The 19,444-nt window shown below is 50.2% G+C and overlaps 2 protein-coding genes across 3 annotated transcripts in view; one reads left to right on the forward strand and one right to left on the reverse strand.

Annotated features, from left to right (window-relative positions):
• LOC146356256 (uncharacterized) overlaps nucleotides 1-19,444 on the reverse strand; it is a 44,611-nt gene that overhangs the window by 6,916 nt on the left and 18,251 nt on the right. The window lies entirely within an intron of this gene.
• LOC146356257 (uncharacterized) lies at nucleotides 2,941-18,857 on the forward strand. 2 transcript variants are annotated; one of them, XM_084831643.1, is made up of 3 exons: nucleotides 2,941-3,091; nucleotides 4,448-4,683; nucleotides 6,672-18,857. In XM_084831643.1, the coding sequence occupies exon 3, from the start codon at nucleotides 6,743-6,745 to the stop codon at nucleotides 8,522-8,524; it is 1,782 nt and encodes a 593-aa protein (XP_084687769.1). In that variant the 5' UTR covers nucleotides 2,941-3,091; nucleotides 4,448-4,683; nucleotides 6,672-6,742; the 3' UTR covers nucleotides 8,525-18,857. The 2 variants fall into 2 exon arrangements, with proteins under 2 accessions (XP_084687769.1, XP_084687768.1); XM_084831642.1 differs by having other exon boundaries at nucleotides 4,601-4,683.

Here is a 19,444-nt window from a genome sequence, read left to right on the forward strand (position 1 = left end):
GTATCCTTCTGGATATGTGGTCTGGGCTGGGAGTTGGAGAGACTGCGCTGTGGTGGTTCCACTCCTACCTGGATGGCCGATTCCAGAAGGAAGGGTGCTGGGGGATTCCACAGGGCTCTTTTTTATCCCCCAATGCTGTTCAACATCATCATGAAACTGCCAGGGGAGGCTGTCTGGAGGTGTGGGCTGAGGTGCCATCAATATGCGGACGACACCCAGCTCTACCTCTCTTCTTCATCAAATCCAGGTGAGGCAGTGGCTGTCTTTAATCAGTAAAAGCGGAGGGAGGTGAGCATCCGAAGAAGGCCACAAAGAAGAAAAGCAGGTTCAACAGACGCAAAAATATTTATTTTTGTTAATAAATATGTTAATAGATTTTGGCATCCTGAGAACCCGTTTCTCTTCTTTGTGACCTGTTCTGAATCAGTGTCTGGGCATGGTAATACACTGGATGAGAGCCAATAAACTGAGACTCAATCCAGACAAGATGGAGATACTGTTAGTGGCTGGTTGGTCTTCCCGGCTAGGTGATGTTCAACCTGTTTTGGATGGTTTGCGCGCCCCCTAAAGGATCAGGTTCGTTGTTTGGCGGTGCTCTTGGACAAAGAACTGTCACTTGAGGCACAGCTGGGCTCAGTGGCACAGAGTACCTTTTATCAGCTTAGGCTGATATGCGATACATGTGGGGCTGCTTTTGAAAATGGTCCAGAAAATTCAGCTCGTCCAAAAGAGGGCGAGATTGTTAACAGGGACTGGCCAATGTGATCATATCATGCCAGTACTTTTCCAGCTGCGCTAGCTGCTGGTCCCTTTCCAGACCTGATTCAAAGTGCTGGTATTAACATTTAATAACCTCAGCAGCTTGGGGCCAGCTTATCTGAAGGATCATCTCCTCCCATACGTACCTGCCTGAACCCTAAGATCATATCCAGGGTCCTTCTTCAGGAGCCCCTGCCAAAGGAAGTGAGGCAGGTGGCTACCAGGAAGGGAGCCTTTTAAGCCATGGCACCCTGGCTGTGGAATGCGCTCCCCAGAGAAGTTCACCAGGCGCCTATGCTGTGCTCTTTTCGGCACCAGGTGAAGACTTTTTTATTCTCCCAGGAATTTTAGCATTCTAGTCTTTTAGCTGTAATCTTTTAAAATTTGTTGCAGTCTTTTAAAACTCTGCATCACTGCTAGGTTTTATTCTGGTTGTACTTTTCTACTGTAGTTTTAAGCTTTTGTATTTTATATTGATTTTATGCTGTACTTGTGGTATTAATTTTTGTGAACCACCCAGACAGCTTCAGCTATTGGGAGTTGAGGAAATGTAATAAATAAATAAATGAAATGTTGTGAGGCTGCTGCAGCATCCACGCATTGAAATCCAGGAGTGCTTGCCCAAATCCTCCCAAGAAGAAATGTCTAAACAAGGAAGAGGGGCAGCCCTCAATTTTATAAGGCCCTGATCTGCGCAAGCCAAGAGTTCACAAAGAGGCTTTTACGATGTGAAGTACTGAGCCCTGAGCCAGGACTCTCCGTCTGGAGTGCTTCTTGCACTCTCTTTCATGGTTCTGCCATGCACCCATCCCATTGCATCCTCCTCTTCCTACCAAATCTGGCACCCAGCTTCCTGTCACTTGACTAGCTGGTCCAAGGAATATGCTGTCAGGCAGAGGGATACTGCTCTGCCTGACACCACTGCCTGCAATATTTGAGAACTGCTGCCAGTCTGAGTAAACATGGCTGAGAAAGCCCAATGATCTGAGGAGGGTGGTGCTGTAAGGAATGCAGTGGATAACTAGAGATATTTGCAGAACTAAAAGCCTCAAAACTCCAGTCCGTTTGGTAGGACGTAGGACAAGAAAACCCACCAGCTCTCCGAGAGAGTCCTGTGATTCCTAGGGAAGGCACAGTCTGGCGATATATAGAAGGACCCACCTGTTGATGTCTCTTGGAGGAGCAGCTTTTCCACCTTTTCTTCACACCAAGAGATGCGGTCAGATTTGGACAGCAGAGGCCCTCAGATTTGGACAGCAGAGGCCCTTCTTTGTGGGAGAACAAAAACATGAGCACTTGTGACTAAAAGACATATTCAGAAATGCCAAATAACATTCTCGCTGTGCTCCATCCCACTTCCCACTATCAGGGAAGACATGTCCACACAGGAAAGCCATCGGTGGGGAGGGAGCGGGACGGGCCTGGAATCGCCCACCCGGTATCTGCCGGTTGCCCAGCTGGGGCTGAGATACCAGGCGGGCCACGCCGCAGCGGAAGAGAAGCCGGCGCGCTTTCCCTCACAGCCGCGCCTCAGCCGGGCCAAGGGAAGGGCCCGCCTGGAGAGCGGCACCCGCCGGGCCATCCCAGCCCCTGCAAAGGAGAGCCCCGTCCTGCGGGCCTGGCACGGGCCGCCCCGCTGGTCGTCCGCCCGGGGCCTGCGAGATCCGTCCCTCGGGGACAAGCAGGCAGTAGCAGGCGCCGCTGGCGAAGGAAGGGCTCCGTTACTCCTCGCCCGAGAGCATCCCGCAGCGGGGCAGCCGGGTCGGGGGGCAGCCGGGTCGGGGGCTGCGCGGGGCGCCCCCGCAGGCGCCCCGCCCCCGCACGCCCCGCCGAGCCGGCCTATCCGCGCGGCCCCCCCGCCCGCCACGGGGCCGGAGCGGCCTCTGCAGCAGCGCCCGCGCAGCCCTTCGGGCCCCTCGGCGATGGCCGGCACGTCCCGCCCACCGCCCCGCATGGCTCCGGGACGGGGGCTGCGGGGGCGCCACCCTCCCCCCGCAGAGCAAGGCCGCGCCGCCTCCCGCCAGCCGCCTCACCTCGCTCCCCGGCCCCGCACGAGCCGGCCCGCCTCCTCGCAGGGAAGCCTCGCCCGGCCGACGTCCCCGCGGGGCACGCAACGGCGGGGGGTTTCCGCGCGCCCCGCCCCCACTGCGGCACTTCCTGCCTCTCTAGGGAGCAGCGCTCGGCGGCCCCGGGAGGCGGCCCCGCTGCCCCCTCAGCTCCGCGGGGTCGGGAGAGCCGAGCGCAGCCTCCTGGAGGGAGGGCGGCCCGCCGTGGGGGCGGGGGGCGCGCGCGCCTGCCCCGCCTGCCCCTTCCAGGAGGGGAGATCGGCCTGGTGAGGTTTCCCTGCGAGGAGGGGAGGCTGGTCGGGGGGGGGGGGCTGCAGTGCGGGGCTGACAGGTGCGGGGGCTGCGAGGTGAGGGGGCTGCAGTGTGGGGCTGAAAGGTGCAGGGGCTGCGAGGTGAGGGGGCTGCAGTGCGGGGCTGAGAGGTGGGGGGCTGCGAGGTGAGGGGGCTGCAGTGTGGGGCTGACAGGTGAGAGGGGCTGAGAGGTGCGGGGGCTGCATTGTGGGGCTGAGAGGTGCGGGGCTGCGAAGTGCGGGGGCTGCAGTGCGGGGCTGAGAGGTGGGGGGCTGAGAGGTGAGGGGGCTGCAGTGTGGGGCTGACAGGTGAGAGAGGCTGAGAGGTGCGGGGGCTGCATTGTGGGGCTGAGAGGTGGGGGGCTGAGAGGTGAGGGGGCTGCAGTGTGGGGCTGACAGGTGAGAGGGGCTGAGAGGTGCGGGGGCTGCATTGTGGGGCTGAGAGGTGCAGGGGCTGCAAGGTGCAGGGGCTGCATTGTGGGGCTGAGAGGTGCGGGGCTGCGAGGTGAGGGGGCTGCAGTGTGGGGCTGACAGGTGAGAGGGGCTGAGAGGTGCGGGGGCTGCATTGTGGGGCTGAGAGGTGCGGAGGCTGCGAGGTGAGGGGGCTGCAGTGCGGGGCTGAGAGGTGGGGGGCTGAGAGGTGAGGGGGCTGCAGTGTGGGGCTGACAGGTGAGAGGGGCTGAGAGGTGCGGGGGCTGCATTGTGGGGCTGAGAGGTGCGGGGGCTGCGAGGTGAGGGGGCTGCAGTGCGGAGCTGAGAGGTGGGGGGCTGAGAGGTGAGGGGGCTGCAGTGTGGAGCTGAGAGGTGAGGGGGCTGAGAGGTGCGGGGGCCGCAGTGTGGGGCTGAGAGGTGAGGGGGCTGCAGTGTGGGGCTGGGGGGACTGAGAGGTGAGGGGGCTGCACTGCAGGGTGGAGGACAAGGAGGGAGGCACCAGTGTTTTGCTTTGGGGGGAAGAGAAAAGCTCCCCCCTCCAGTTCTCATTTCAGAATCGTGGGGGGAGGGGGGCTTGATCCATGCAGTCCAGCCACTCAGTGGGGCCCAAAGGTTTGCATCGTTGCTGTGGCACGATCCTCTCATAGATCCACCCGGGCCCTTTCAGGGGGATGTGCAGAGCAAAGAGCCAAGAGCCTTGGGTAGTGGTGTGGAGGAGGAGAAAGAGGAAAAGAGGGGCAGGGGTGCCTTGCAGGAGAGGGTCTCTGCAGCTCAGCCTTCCTGACCTGGTGCCCTCAACTACAGACTTATTTTTTTAATGAGGACTAATGAAGATCTTGTTTTACTAATATTGTTTACTGTATTTGGATGTTTCTAAGTGATGGCTCTTGTGGTCCTCAGGCTTTCCTGTCTGGACATATCTTGCCTGCCTTCCATTTGTCTCTTGGATGGGATGTGTGATGGGGAACAGAGAAAGTGCCATTTGGCATTTCTGGATATTTTCTTCGGTCACAAGTGCCATAAATAACACCCATGTTTTGTTCTCCCACGAAGAAGGGCCTCTGATGCCCAACTCTGATGGCATCTCTTGGCTTGAAGAAAGGAGGAAGAGCTGCTTCCCCGAGAGACATTGACAGGTGGGTCTTTAGATATACTGTGAGACTTGCCCAGCAACCACAGGTCTCCCCCAGACAGCTGGTGGATTTTCATGGTTCTCTTCTACGTCCCTCAGAACAGAGTGGAGTTTGGGGTCTTTTAGTTCTCCTGCAAAAATCTCTAGTTATCCACTGCATTCCTCACAGCACCTCGATCCTTAGAGCTCTTTGCCATTGTTCCATATGCCTTGCCAACATTAAGGTTGGGCTACTGCACTCTGCTTTATGTGGGGCTACCCTTGAAACGGGTTTGTATAGTGCAGCTTGCTGCTTCCAGGTTGGTGTCAGGGATCCACTATTTGGAGCACATTACTCCAATATTGTTTGATGCTCACTAGGAATTATAAGTAGCCATCTTTTGTCTCTTCCTGGTAACAATACAGCTCTGCCTGAAAGACCTGTACCAGCCAGTCAAGTGACAGGAAGTTGGTTGCCACATTTTCTTTGGATGAGGGGGATGCATTGGGGTTGGTCCATAGTAGAACCACCAAAGAGAGTGCAAAAAGCAGTCCAAATTGAGAGCCTTGCTGTCAGGGTGGACACTGAGCCCATAGAACCTCAGAGCAGTTCTGATTCTGAGGAGGAACAGCCGTCCTTGGGAGAGGAGCGTGCTCATCCCTCCCAGGCCCTACAGCTGGCAGAGAGTCCTCCTGCCGGCATTCCAGACATAGATAGCGGTCCTGGGAGTGAAAGAGCACTGGAGGAGGGCTGGCTGGATGCTCGATGCAGACGCAAAGAGCGACGAGCTATGGAGGGCGCGGAAAGGAGGCGTAGCGCCTGTTTGGCATGCAAGCAATGGTCGCGTCCAGAGGACCCAAGGGAAAAGGGGAGGGACTCTCCCTAGCCTATAAGTTCAGGGTCTGCAAGTGATTCTCATTCAAACAGGGACCAACTGTTTCCAACCCGGGGCATAGGTTACTCTGCTGTTCATAGCTTAGTCGCTGGTGATAGTCATTAAGTTGTAAATGGAATAAAGCCTTGAAAAGAATCCTTTGTCTGTGTCTGGAGTTGGCTACTGGAGTAAACTGAAAGAGGCCGGCTCGGTCCCCGTTTGAACGAGAATCACTTGCAGACCCTGAACTTATGGGCTAGGGAGAGTCCCTCCCCTTTTCCCTTGGGTCTTCTGGATGCGACCGTTGCTTGCACGCCAAACGGGCACTACGCCTCCTTTCCGCGCCCTCCATAGCTCGTCGCTCTTTGCGTCTGCGTCGAGCATCCAGCCAGCTCTCCTCCCATGCTCTTTCACTCCCAGGACCGCTATCTATGTCTGGAATGCCGGCAGGAGGAATCTCTGCCAGCTGCAGGGCCTGGGAGGGATGAGCGCACTCCTCTTCCACGGACAGCTGTTCCTCCTCAGAATCAGAACTGCTCTGAGGTTCTATGGGCTCAGTGTCCACCCTGACACTTGCCTCCTGGCTCGGTACTCAGAATCATAAAAGCCTCTTTGTGAACCCTTATCCAGATCTTGGCCTTGTAAAGCCAAAGGCTGCCCGTCTTCCTCCTTCTAGAAGTGTTGTTGTGGGAGGAATTGGGCAAGCGCTCTAGAATTTTAATGTAGAGATGCTGCAGCAGCATCACTGCATGGAAATGAATGTGACCTTGGAAAGTATTTCGATTTACTCTGCATTGGACAGCACACCTCCTCCATTTTTGGTTCTTGAGCTCAGCTAAACAGAAGTGAACTTGCCTTTTTGAATGTCTCCTCGATTCTGTGTTTGTGCGCATGCACCCAATTTCCTTAATGGAGGGAGGCAATGTTTAACTTTTAAAATGGGCTCTGCTGTGTTTTCAGCCTTGCTAGTTTCCCTGAAATTCTCTTTGGAGTCCTTGCTCCTCATCTTACTGGTGGATATAAAGTTTGATTAGATTTAGGGAACTTAGGTTCTGTTCTAAGGGGTGAGAACATCAAGTTGATTCCTGATTTACAAGCACCTTTCTTTGCCCTCATGTGCTATTTCTATTTCTTTCAGTCGGGGATGTGTGGAAGAAAACAAATGAAAAAGCACATCAAATGTCCGAAGAAAGCGCTTAGTGGCCAGATATGGAGGAGAATGCTGGGAATCGAGACGGGTTGGACAAAATCGAGGGAAACCAAAGAAATAAAGAACGGAATAAATGTCAGGATGGTGATCTCCGTGTAATTATGGTACAACAAAAACCACCCAAAGACAAGAGAGAACGGAAACACCCTGCGTGTGGAAAAAGATTTCCTTATAAATCAGTCCTTGATGACCATTATACAATCCCCACAGCAAAGAAACGATATAAATGCCTTGAGTGTGGAAAGAGTTTCAGCCACAGTTCCGCACTTTTCACTCATCAAAGAACACACACGGGGGAGAAACCATTTAAGTGTCCAGAGTGTGGAAAAATGTTTAGTCAGAAGGGGGGACTTGCTTTCCATGAAAGAATCCACTCAGGGGAGAAACCATTTAAGTGTCCAGAGTGTGGAAAAATGTTTAGTCAGAAGGCAGGACTTGCTCTCCATGAAAGAATCCACTCAGGGGAGAAACCGTTTAAATGTTCGGAGTGTGGAAAGAGATTCTGCCAGCAGTCTGCCCTTCAAGCACATCAAAGAACACACACAGGGGGGAAGCCATTTAAGTGTCTGGAGTGTGGAAAGAGCTTCAGTTGGAGCTCTCTCCTTAATTCCCATCAAAAAACTCACACAGACGAGAAACCATATAAATGTGTAGAGTGTGGAAAAAGCTTCAGACATAAATCAAATCTTAAGCCCCATCAAAGAACTCACAGGAGAAGCCATATAAATGCCTGGAGTGTGGAAAGAGCTTCAAGCGCAATAAGGAGCTTGCTTCACATCAGAGAATTCACACGGGAAAAACCATTTGAATGTTCACAGTGCAGAAAGAGTTTCAATCACAAGCAAAGCCTTACTACTCATCAGTTAATTCACAGAGAAGAGAACCCATTTCAGTGCCTGGAGTGTGGAAAGAGCTTCACCCGGAAGCCTGACCTTGTATCACATCAGAGAACTCACACAGGAGAGAGACCATTTAAGTGCCCGCAGCGTGGAAAGAGGTTCAGACAGAGGGGTGCCCTGAGAGGACATGCAATAGTCCACACTGTGGGAAAGCCATATGAATGCCTGGAGTGTGGAACTTGTTTCAGACGGAAGGAGAACCTTAATTCCCATCAAAGAATTCACACAGGGGAGAAACCATATATATGCTTAGAGTGTGGGAAGAGGTTCTACCAGAGTAGCGCCCTTATTCACCATCAAAGAATTCATACAGGGGAGAAACCGTATCAGTGCTTCGAATGTGGAAAGGGCTTCAGTCGAAGGCAATTCCTTATGTCGCATCAAAAAACTCACAGAAAGACCTCTTTGGAGCAGGAGAAAAACGATTCCCCAAAACAGCCATCTCCTACAGTAGACCTGGGGCAACCTGCGGGATTCTGTGAGAGTGGTGCCCCGTCTGTGGTTTCCAGCAAAGCATGCAACCCTGTCGTGAGCCCAGCTGTGATTCCAGGCTCCCCTCCCACCTCCCATGGCTCAGCAGAGCCCCAGTGGCAGTGTATCAGGTGGGATACGCAGAGCCATGGCGGGAGGGCCCTCCTGACTCCCCAAAGACCCTTTCCGCCAGGGTATACTCACAAGGAACAGCCTACTCAGGAACAAGGGTCTACTTGTGAGGAGAAAGACCCTGTTGTGACTGCAAATGAGGCAGATTCAGCTGCACCTGCTGAGTCAGGATCAGCCAGAACGTTCGCTCTCACTCTTCCCCAGACCTTTACTTGGTTAGCAACCCCCACGGAGTTATTTGCCTCCATTTATGGGCTGGGGACAGGAGAAACTATTTAAGTGCGCAGTCCTATGTGGATAGGTGGCCACCTCCAACCTCGGAGGCGATCGCCTATCCAGTGTACAGCAGGAGGAACACAGAGGGGATCCTCTCCTCTGCGGTCCAGCTGCCCTAAATTCACGGCTCGATGGCCAGTTTTGGCCATCCAGCCGCAAGATGTTGGAGTGTGGGGTGGCGAAGCTGGACAGCACATAGGAAGTGTCGTATCGGCACTTCTGCACTCCCCACCCCCGGGAATGCGCCCATTTGCCCTGCTCAGTGCTCCTCTTACGAGTGCGGAGCCTGGAGACAATCTGCGCCGCCTACAAGGTGGTGGGGGAGGGCATGGGGAGGCGGTTCTCTGGGAGGCACGGGCTCCAAGGTCAGTGCCCGGAAACCGAACAATCCTATAGCCATCTAGCGGCTGACTAGCAGCCACAGGATTGCGCCCCAAGTGTCTGGTCTTGAGGCAGAGCACACGTCTTGCTTTACATCAAAGAAGCCTCACAGTACAAATGGTTTAAATGCCTCGGCTGGAGTGGTTACATCGTATCAAATAATCCATGTACGGGAGAATCAGTAGAAATGCTCCTAAGGCTGTGAAGGCTGTTCTCATAAAATAAGCCTTAACAGGTATGGGAGGATTCTCACTGGGGAAAGCTCAAGAAATGTTTCTGGTTCTACTAAGACCTTTTGCAATACATCAAATGTTACACACATGTGAATATGTGTGTGTGTGTGTGTCTCACACACACCCTGGAAATGCGCTTTATTTTTTTTTCCTTTTTTAATTAAAAATATTTGCGTTTTCCAACAATAACAAGTACATCAATCTCTCCCTCCCAATCCCCCAAATGAACAAATTATTATGACAATATGTCAAATACAGTCACACACATACATTGTCAATACGCCTGTAAATAATACAATCAAAATATTGTATCTATTGTTATATGGTCCATTTCTATGCCAGATTAGGATCTACTATGCCAAAAATCCAGCTGATTAGTTGGAGGTCCATCTTCAACATTCAATTGCAGGAAAAACATTTAAGAATGGGTACCAAGGTGCTGCAAAGTTATTTATTTATTTATTTATTTATTATTAAATTTATTAATTGCCCATCTGGCTGGTCACCCAGCCACTCTGGGCGATGTACAACATACAATAAAAACAGTTTAAAACAATAAAATTCTACAATAAAAACATTTTCTAAAATACCCTAACCCACCCCAAATGCCTGCCTGACCAGCCACGTTTTTAATGCACGGCAGAAGCTCATTAAAGAGGGGGCATGGCGGAGTTCCCTAGGGAGGGAGTTCCACAGAGTAGGGGCCACCACAGAAAAGGCCCTCTCCCTCGTCCCCACCAGTCTAGCTGTCCTGGCTGATGGGACAGAGAGAAGGCCATCCGAGGCTGATCTTGTTAAGCGGCCTGTCTGGTGCTGCTGGAGGCGCTCCTTAAGATAGGCTGGGCCGGAACCATATAGGGTTTTAAAGGTCAAAACCAACACCTTGAATTTGGCCCGGAAAACAACTGGTAACCAGTGCAACTCCTTCAGCGCTGGAGTGATGTGATCTCGCCGGCGGCTGCCTTTAATCAGGTAAGTTATCTTCCTTTATTTCTCCTCTAGCAACACGAAAACATCTGCTTATTTTCTCCACAAGTGCAACCAACCATATTCTATTAAGGTATCTCCAAAATGAAAGTCCTTGGGCATTTTCCCAAGTTCTAGCAACATTGCTTCTCGCAGCTCCTACAAGCATCACCAACAATTCTTTATAACACAATCCCTCATTCTCCCCAGTACACAATGAGAATAGTAATAGAGTTTCATTTGCACTTTATTGAGTAGAAACCTTAGCACAACCTTAATGGAAGAAAAATCATTTAAATACATAGAACTGGAGAAACAGTATGAATGTCTATTGTGTTGAAAGAACTTTGAATGAATATTCATCAGGCACATTGGTGATTAGAGTGTTTCCATACTCTGTTTCCCTTTAAGGACATAATTTTGTCAGATGTATGTAAAATACCTGGCTCCAACTGTGTGTGTTGACAGAAAGCTTTATGATTTAGCAGAGTGGGGGCCTTGATTTTCACAGATGCCCCCTGCACCCCCCAAATCTTCTCCAGAGTGTTGTGTGATCCTCTGGCACAGTGTGGGAGGTGATGCAGGGAGCTGCAGAAGAAGAGGGGAACTTGCAAAAATCACACGCACACACACCCCACTTTCCACTTACAGAAGTCTCTCATGTATTAATGGGGACAGCTGGAGAATGCACAGATGTATGGGAGTAGGTGCTAGCCAAGCCCATGACATTTTTCTGCCTGAGGAAAAAGACAAGGTGGCACCCCTCCCTTCCCAAAGACAAACGTCAGCTGAGGGGGCAGTTGGATCTCAGTTTAACGCTGACACTCAGTGCTCTGCTTTGTACATTTTGGCAGGGTTCCCCCCACATGAATATCCCTGGAAGGGATGCAACATCCAGTTAAAGGAGGTGGGTTTGGCTTTCCAGATCTTGCTTTATATCATCAGCCCTATTTGCTGACATGTACTAAACTGGGATCTTTTCCACTTAGATCAGATTTTCCACCTTGGTCAGTTTAAATGGAGGGCATTAGGTTCTCAGCACAAATGGTTAAGGTTCCTCCCGCAGGATGTGTCACATCAATTACTTTGTGATCCATTTTCTCATGCTAAGTTGACTCTATGGGGAAAGCCAGATGTAAAAATGGGTAAGAAAATGTTTTTTTTCTGGCGGAACTAGACGGATAAGTTGATTGTTACCTTGGATTGGGTGCTGGTGATGAGTTTTTGTCATTCTTGGCTTTGCATGCCGAGTACGACTTGCCTGCTCTGGCTGGAGGGCAATACTTGCAGTTGCAACTTGTGTTAGAATCTAGGTTTGGCCACTTTCACAACTTCAGAGTCTATTTGAAGCACTTATTGAGGCTGATCAGTCATATCGACCCACGATCCAGGTTTAGAAGTACTTATTATTGGTGAATAAATATGAAACCCAGGGACTTAAGCAGCAAAAGAATAGGGAACTAGATTGTCCCAGTTTGCCTAATCAATGTATCGCCGCTTTAGCATCTGTATCTGAAGCGTCTGTGGGTCTCGGATTCTGCCTTGTTCAGCAAAAATTATTCTTCCGTGGTGTATTGAAAGCTGCAACATCTCTTTAATAAGGGTTTGTCTCAATTGGCCAATTGTTGGAGGTGTGACACAACAAATGCTTCTTTTAAGCATATTTTTGGGCAATGCCCATCCTTGCCTCTTTTTGGAAGGAGGTTATTATGTGGATAAATCTTGTATTGCAACACTGTTTAATATTTAGGGATGTACATGTCCTTTTAAATTACCTACGTGTTTCCTAGACATTAATGCACAGTCAGTGCAAATGGATTCGCCACTCCCTTTTGAGGGCTAAAAGATTGATATATCAAGATTGGGATGATAAACGCTCATGTCCTATAATGGAATTGACTGAGGACCTAACAATGCTTTCAGCATTTGAACAGGTGGAGGGCGGGTTCGTACATCACAGCAACCCATCTTGGGTGATAAGCTACACAGTGTGGTTTGTTCTGCAAACCCACAGTGTGTAGTTTGCAACAGACATTCAGGCTTGCCATGGCTTGTTTTCCGCCTCGGTCCCCCATCTGATATCCCAGGGTCCTGCATAACAGAACCTATCTTGTCTGCCCATCCCATTCCCCTGCCCCAAACTTGACACCTTCCTGTTCCCAGGCTTTTTTTCTGCTCCCCCCCCCCAGCCCATTTGCACAAATGGGCCCAAAATATTTTTTTTTCAGCCCCTGAAATACGCACAAATATCTTTACAGTTTTCTTCCCTCCAGTTTTTTGCATTTGCAAAAGTGTGCACTTGCAGCCGGCAAACTATACAGAGCCTTGCCCTGTGTATTGCCTTGTACGTTTCGGCTCTCCAAGGGAACAAAGTGTACTAGGAAATATACAAGGTAATCCACAGGACCGGACTACATATAGACTAGTTTGACAGCTGTTGACAGGTTGGGGAAAGGGGACCAGATCAACCCCTTTGCAAAGTTACCCTCAAGTTTGGAAGTGTTGAACTCACCCTTGGGGTCCCCCCCTCCATTGCACAACTCCCTGAGTGTTCAGCAAGTGGTTTTAAGGGCAATCTAGGGTCCCCCCTTTTTGCGGCTACCATTTGCATTAACGGGAGCTGCAAAAAGTGGGGAGGGGGAGCCCTAGACTGCTGAGATGATGCACGGTTCCATGGCACTTTTCAAATGTCATAGGCGATTTTTGACACCATAGCAGGAGAAATTGGCCCAGTAATCCAGAGAGCAGTTGCACCAATGAGAACACACGGGCCAGTAAAAGAAAGGATGGCAATGACCAGGTACAAACTAGCACTCAACCTGGGCTGCCTCCTGCTCAGTGCCACCTTCAGAGCTGGGAAATCTACAGCCTGCAAAATTTTCATAGAAACGGAGTGAGTCCTGAAAAAGCTGTACTTGACAGATGTCATCAAGGTGGGCAAGGAGCGAGAGAAAAGGAAGGTTTCCATGAGCTTGTGGAAACCTCAGGTGTGTGTGGGGGGGGGGCTGGCTTGATCCTTCACATGTGTACATCTTGGCTACAGAAGGTAGAGATTCACAGTTGTATAACCATGTTCCTACAGCATGGTATTGCAGGTGGTTTTGGACACCGAGGGCAGGTTCATGGACATGTAGGCAGGTCTTTCTCAAAGAAGCCAGGACCCTGCCATCTTCTGGAATTCCCCTGCGGCCGATTAGCTAGCCTCAGGCACATCTTTCAGCAGCCCCCTTGCCATGGTGAACAGCCTCCCCATCCGCCCCCTCATCCTGGGTGACCAGGCTTACATGCTTCAACCATGGCTAATGGCACCATACCGCACTCAAGAGGACTCTCAGAGTAAAAGATGGTTTAATTACTCCCACAGCTGGGCAAGAGTCCTGGTGGAGCGAGAATTGGGTGACTAAGAGCTTGTTAGCACACCCTGCACATGCTTCTGAAAGTGGAGGAAGACCTAGTAGTGGATGTCATTGTCACATGCTGCATCCTCCACAACATCTGTGAGTCCAAGGGGGATGTGCTCCTGCAGGACAACCCCGTTTCCCAGATCTGGGGCTGAGAATAACGCAGTCTCTAGTACTTGAAAGGTCACAGAGAGGAAGGCCAGGATCTCTTCTTGATCATCCCAGAGTGCAGGACATGGAATAATGGGCTCAAGTCACAGGAAGCCAGATTCCAGCTGAACATCAGGAAAAGTCCTGACTGTTAGAGCAATAAGACAATGGAACCCATTACCTAGGGAGGTGGTGGACTCTCCCACACTGGAGGCGTTCAAGACGAGGCTGGACAGCCATCTGTCCAGGGATGCTCTGACTTGGATTCCTGCACTGAGCAGGGGGTTGGACTCGATGCTCTTGTAGGCCCCTTCCAACCCTACTATTCCATGATTCTATGATCTCTGGCGTATTCCCACCACCACCACACATGTGCCAGTGGCATGCTGGGGGGAGTTGCGTAATTACCCTTGTCGGCATGGCTCATCATGTCATGTGAACCCGGCCAGGGTGGCTTGTTGCCATGTTTAACAAGCCACCCAGACCTCATGTGATCATGCAAACAGGCCTAGCGTGTTCCACGGGACTTACTCCCAAGTGAGTGAGCGTAGGATTGCATTCACCTGCCCACCACTCAACAGGGAGGCAGGAGCGGCTGCCAGAGGCTGGATTTTTCTCTTGGGGTGTTTCCAGACAGAGGACTTCCTACTGCTACCGGTCAAAAGGGGTTGTGCCTTTTCCTCCTTGATGGGTTTTTTTCTGGTAAGGAAAAAGATGGAAGAAACTGTGAGAAAGCAACGGAGGGATGTCAATTTAAGGCAAAGTTGTCTGGACCTCCTGTAAAATTCCTTCTTAGAGGCAGGGCGATTGCACAATAAAAGCCTGGCTTGGAATCATCCTTGGGTTGAATCACCCAGGACAAAAAGCCCTCTGCTGGTGGAGCCAGGCTCAAGTGGGCCCCGGCATCGGGAGGTGGGAGAGGGAAGGTGGGAGGGAGAGACAGAGTGAGCGCTCATCCCTTCCCCCTTTCAAAGCAAGCAGGATCAGGGAGCAGAGCTGGGAGCCGGCCAGTGGAGCTCTGTGTGCTGAGCTCCTGGCCTAGACAATGAACTGACATCTTTGAGGAAGGAGTGTACGGAACACTCGCCCTGTTCCGGTCCGGGCATCTGCGGGGTGTGTGTGGCAGCAATCCGTCCCTCCCCCCAGAATCCTGCCCAGCCGGCTCCGCTCCGCAGTGAGTCCACGGAGCCACCAGCCGGGGCCGCCCGCAGCCGGACTTCCGTCCGCTGTCCAGCTGCGGCCGCAAATGGCGTCCAGCGTAGGGGACACCATTTGTGTCCCTGCCCTTGGCCGTGATTGGCTACGTAAATGCTCCTATTCACTGTGCTAGTCAATCAGACATGCCCTCCTCCGGACTACACATTTTCACTTCCCTTGCCACCCTGTTTTCCCTGTCCCTGCCCCCAAGTTAGTTCGTATCGTTTTGCCACTCAACATGCTCTGTCCTCGTTGGACTGTTTGGGGGCATTTTCCCCACTTTGGGTTTTTATTTCCTTTTTTTTTTTCTGTTCCTACTTGCAAAAATTAGGGCTTCCTCAAGCCTCTTGATACTGTTTTGGCTACATAGGGATTGGCACTCACACCTGAACACTGGAAATAGAGGGAATTATATTTTCACAGTGTGCTGGGGAGGAGCCATTTGGATTTTCTCCTTCAGACATTAAGTTGTATTAGGCCAGTGCTATTGCAAACAGCCACACAGGATGTGCTGCCAATATCAAAACATGATCCGCCTGGACAAAAGAGATGTGTAGCTGCTGGCATCCGTGTGCTGACTCCCTGGCATGCAGCTTCTTTCACTTTGGGCAAAGGTGGGGTGCTGGGCTGAAAGGGGGGTGCACCGCAGCACATAATCTCTGCAGCAGAGCCGAGTCAAGAGGAAGGAACAGAAAAAATGAGAATGCTCCCCTACCTGAGTGAGCTTGCGCATCAATGGGCCCTTCCTCTGGGAGAAGGGAGCCTACAGATTGAGACCCTAAACCAGGGGTTGGAAAAACATATATCTGGATTCGCTGGTAGATCTCTGGGTAATCTGCAGTAGATAGGCAAGGATATCTGAATCCCAATTGCAGTAGCAACAAAATAACCCTGTCTCCGCACCCTAAATTATACTACTGAAATGAAGACAGCCTCAAGGAACCAGGAGTGGATTTGGGTGTAGAAAGACTGTGCACTTCACTCAGTTCTGGTACTCGGAGCTAATTTCTGGGTTCTGAATTCCTTTAATCCAACTGTCTATCTTGTGCATCAGGCTCCAGTTGGTGGATCTCAGGGTTTTAGAGAGCCAAAAAAACAGATCTTTTGGTTGTATTTATCACCTTCAGCACCCAAATTGTGTTCAGAAAGTTCTTCACACGATCGATCATTAACACGTGGAGATTGCTGCCACAAGATGTGATGGAAATTAGCTTGGATACCTTTAATATCAGCACTGGTACAGCGTATTACCCCGCTGTCCATCTTATCAGGTGGCCTGCGGAGCAAACTCGGAGTCCCCACAGCTCCACGGGCTGCACGTGCAGGAGGCATGGGTTCCACAACTCCGCTGTATAGAACAGAAAATCAGCAGAGTGGTCGAGTCTCCTTGCCTCCAAGTATTTTAAAGCACACGCCCAGGAAAGCTGCTTATAGAAGCAAACCAAGAGAAGCGTGCCTTCCACCCCTCCTTTTACCAGGCTTTCCCCTATTATCCCTTCTTGCCTAAGAGGATAAGCCTCAGGAGTGGGAGGTCACTGCCAAATCAGCTGTACCCACTGACTTAGCTAACCTTTTACCCAGCCACAATTAACGCCAAGTGTGTCGAATGTGTCACTGTTACTTTTACTTCCAATTTGAGAAGTCGGTGCTGGGTAGTAAGTGTTTATGAATGAGATAATGTAAAGGAAGATCAAGCTGGCACATGGATTTAACTCGGGAAAATAGAAGTTTATTATTTACAAGATGTTGTTTCGGTGTTATAGATGTTATTATTATTTACACAGACGTTGTTAATTAGCCTGAATCTTTTTGTGAGCCACCCAGAGAGCTTCAGCTATAGAATCATAGAATCATAGAATAGTAGGGTTGGAAGGGGCCTACAAGGCCATTGAGTCCAACCCCCTGCTCAATGCAGAGTATACGGTGGTGTACAAATAAATACATAAATAAATCTGCCTCGCTACCCCTCTAAACCCTCTCTCCCCATCCAAGATGGTGCTCTGCCGAACGCCAAACCCTCTCTCCCAAAACTCACTGTCCAAACAGAAAATAAACCTTCCTGTGACATCACTCACTCACCCCCCGCCCCAGGTTAACCATTTCTTACCTGTATATACATTTCCTGCAAAACTAAATACATTAATATTAATACAATAACACTAATATAACAAGCAGGTGATTTTGTCACAAGGAGCCACTTCCAGTTTGAGAAAAAGTCTAGCTGAACACCCATCTGAAAAGATGCTGCCCAGTCACAAGAACTCAGAAGAATGAATTTATTTATTACTTTTCTATAATTCTCATTGGCCAAAACTCTGAGAAATTCACAAAAAATTAACCTCCCTTAAATTCAACATAATAAAGCATAACATAAAAAACTTGAACATTTAAAACAGAATAAAACCAAAGTAAAAGAGCATTAGGGAAAGATAAAAAAAAACACAAGAACTCACATTTGAAAACAAACTGAAGATCTATAAAGACTGGGGGACTGTTGCAAGCTCTTCACCTGGAGCAGAAAAGAACACAATGCAGGAACCAGGCAAGCCTCTCCAGGAAGAGCATTCCAGAAGCGGGACGCCACCACCAAAAAGGCCCTCTCTGTAGTAGCCATTCACCTCACTTTATTTCGTAGAGGCACCCAGAAGAGGGCCTCCAAGACAATCTTAGGGTCCGGGCAGGTATATTTGGAAGGAGACAATCCTTCATGTAACCTGGACACAAGCCGTTTAAAGCTTTAAAAGTGAGTATCAAGACTTGAATTTGGCCTGGAAATTGACTGGAAGCCAGTGCAGTTCACAGAGCACTGGTGTCACATGATCATATCGACCAGTCCCCATTAGTGATCCTGCTGCCCTAGTTTGGACCAGCTGAAGTTTGTGGACCACTTTCAAAGACAGCCCCATGTACATTGCAGTAATCTAGATGAGAGGTTACCAGGGTGTAGATAACTGTAGCTAGGCTATCTCTATCCAGATAGGGCCATAGTTAGTGTATCAGCCTGAGCTGAGAAAAAGTGCTCCGCGCCAAGGCCACCTGCGCCTCCAGTGACAATGCTGGATCCTAAAGCACCCCCAAACGGCAAATCTGATCCTTTAAAGAGAGTGAATATCACCTTGGAGGGCATACGAACCGCCCACAAATAGGACCTTCATCTTGTCTGGACTGAGAATCAGTTTCTTGGCCCTCATCCAGTCCTTTACAGTACCCAGGCACTGAATCAGACCACAAACTGCCTCACCTGAATTGGATGAAAAGGCAAGACAGAAGTCGGTGTCAACCTCATATTGGCGACACCTCAGCCCACATCTGTGGATCGCTTCTCCCAGTGGTTTCAAGAACATGTTAAACAGCATGGGGGGTGAAGTAGAGCCCTCTGGAACCCCACAGCATAATTGCCAAGGCGCCTTCTGCAACCGGCCACTCTATTTCTCCTGCTGGGGAAAACTTATGGAGAATACGGCTCAAATTCATGGAGGGAGAGGCTATCAATGACTACTATTCCTAACGGCTACATACTACCTCCAGTAACACCCATGGCTTGGTGCCTCTCCTAAGGCTTAGTTACTGCCAGGAGGAGCTGGAAGCTAAAATATATTGGTATTTGTCCAGCTCCTTTTGCCCTGCCAGCCTTGCAGGACCCTGGCCTCTCTGCTGGAAACAAAACTTGTCTCTGGCTCCAGCTCCAGGCTATGTTTCTCTGTGCTTTGTTGGATTCCCTGATTTAGGACCCGGACCGTACTTGAGTTTGCTTCTCATCTGCTCCTTGATGAGGCGCCAACCTGGCCATGCATTAAGATCTTATGCTAGTTGGGGCCTTTCTCCATGTGTCCCCATTGATACATACAATAGGATACAGAGGACAGAACAAGATCGAAACAAAATTGAAAAACAGGAGTATGGAGGCAGATAATTATACTAATCACCGGTGTGTCTGGCGGATAAACTTTCCAAGTTCTTTCCATACACCAGGCAGTCATATGAGTTTTTTGGTGTGCATTCATTTACCCCATTCCCTGCAAAAACCACTCTCATTATATTCTTTAAATGCCTTTAAATTATTTTAAATGATTTCTCTTCCATGCCCACTATTTCATTTGTACTCTGAGCTCCTGTGTGTGTGTGTGTGCGTGTGTGTGTGTGTGTGAGAGAGAGACAGACAGACAGACAAACCCATGCATGTATAACTTTTGATCTATTGTAAACCATCTTATTACAACTGGAATGTTTCTTGGGCTTTCCCAAAGAGAAACCTCTGATGTCTGTTAAGGCCTCTTTTATGAGAACAGCCTTCACCATGTTAGGAGAATTTCGACGGATTCTCCCTTACACAGAGAGCAATTAAATCATCGGTGTGAAATAGGTGTGCCCTTTATACTCCTGACCCTTCAATCGTTTCCCCTGTCTCGAGCCCGTAAACGGAGTCAAATTGCTCTAGGGGAGCTGTTGACCGAGGAAAGCTCTGGGGAAGAGTGAGAGTGTGTGTTCTGGCAGACCCTGGTTCAGCAGTGGAGTCCACCTCATTGGTCGACACGTCTGGGTCTTCCTCCACACAAATGGACCCTTGTTCCTGAGTAGGCCCTTCCTCGTGTGTA

The sequence above is a fragment of the Heloderma suspectum genome, chromosome 2 (assembly GCF_057233095.1).
Source record: "Heloderma suspectum isolate Gila_16-S chromosome 2, 16-S_ref, whole genome shotgun sequence".
NCBI lineage: Eukaryota > Metazoa > Chordata > Lepidosauria > Squamata > Helodermatidae > Heloderma > Heloderma suspectum.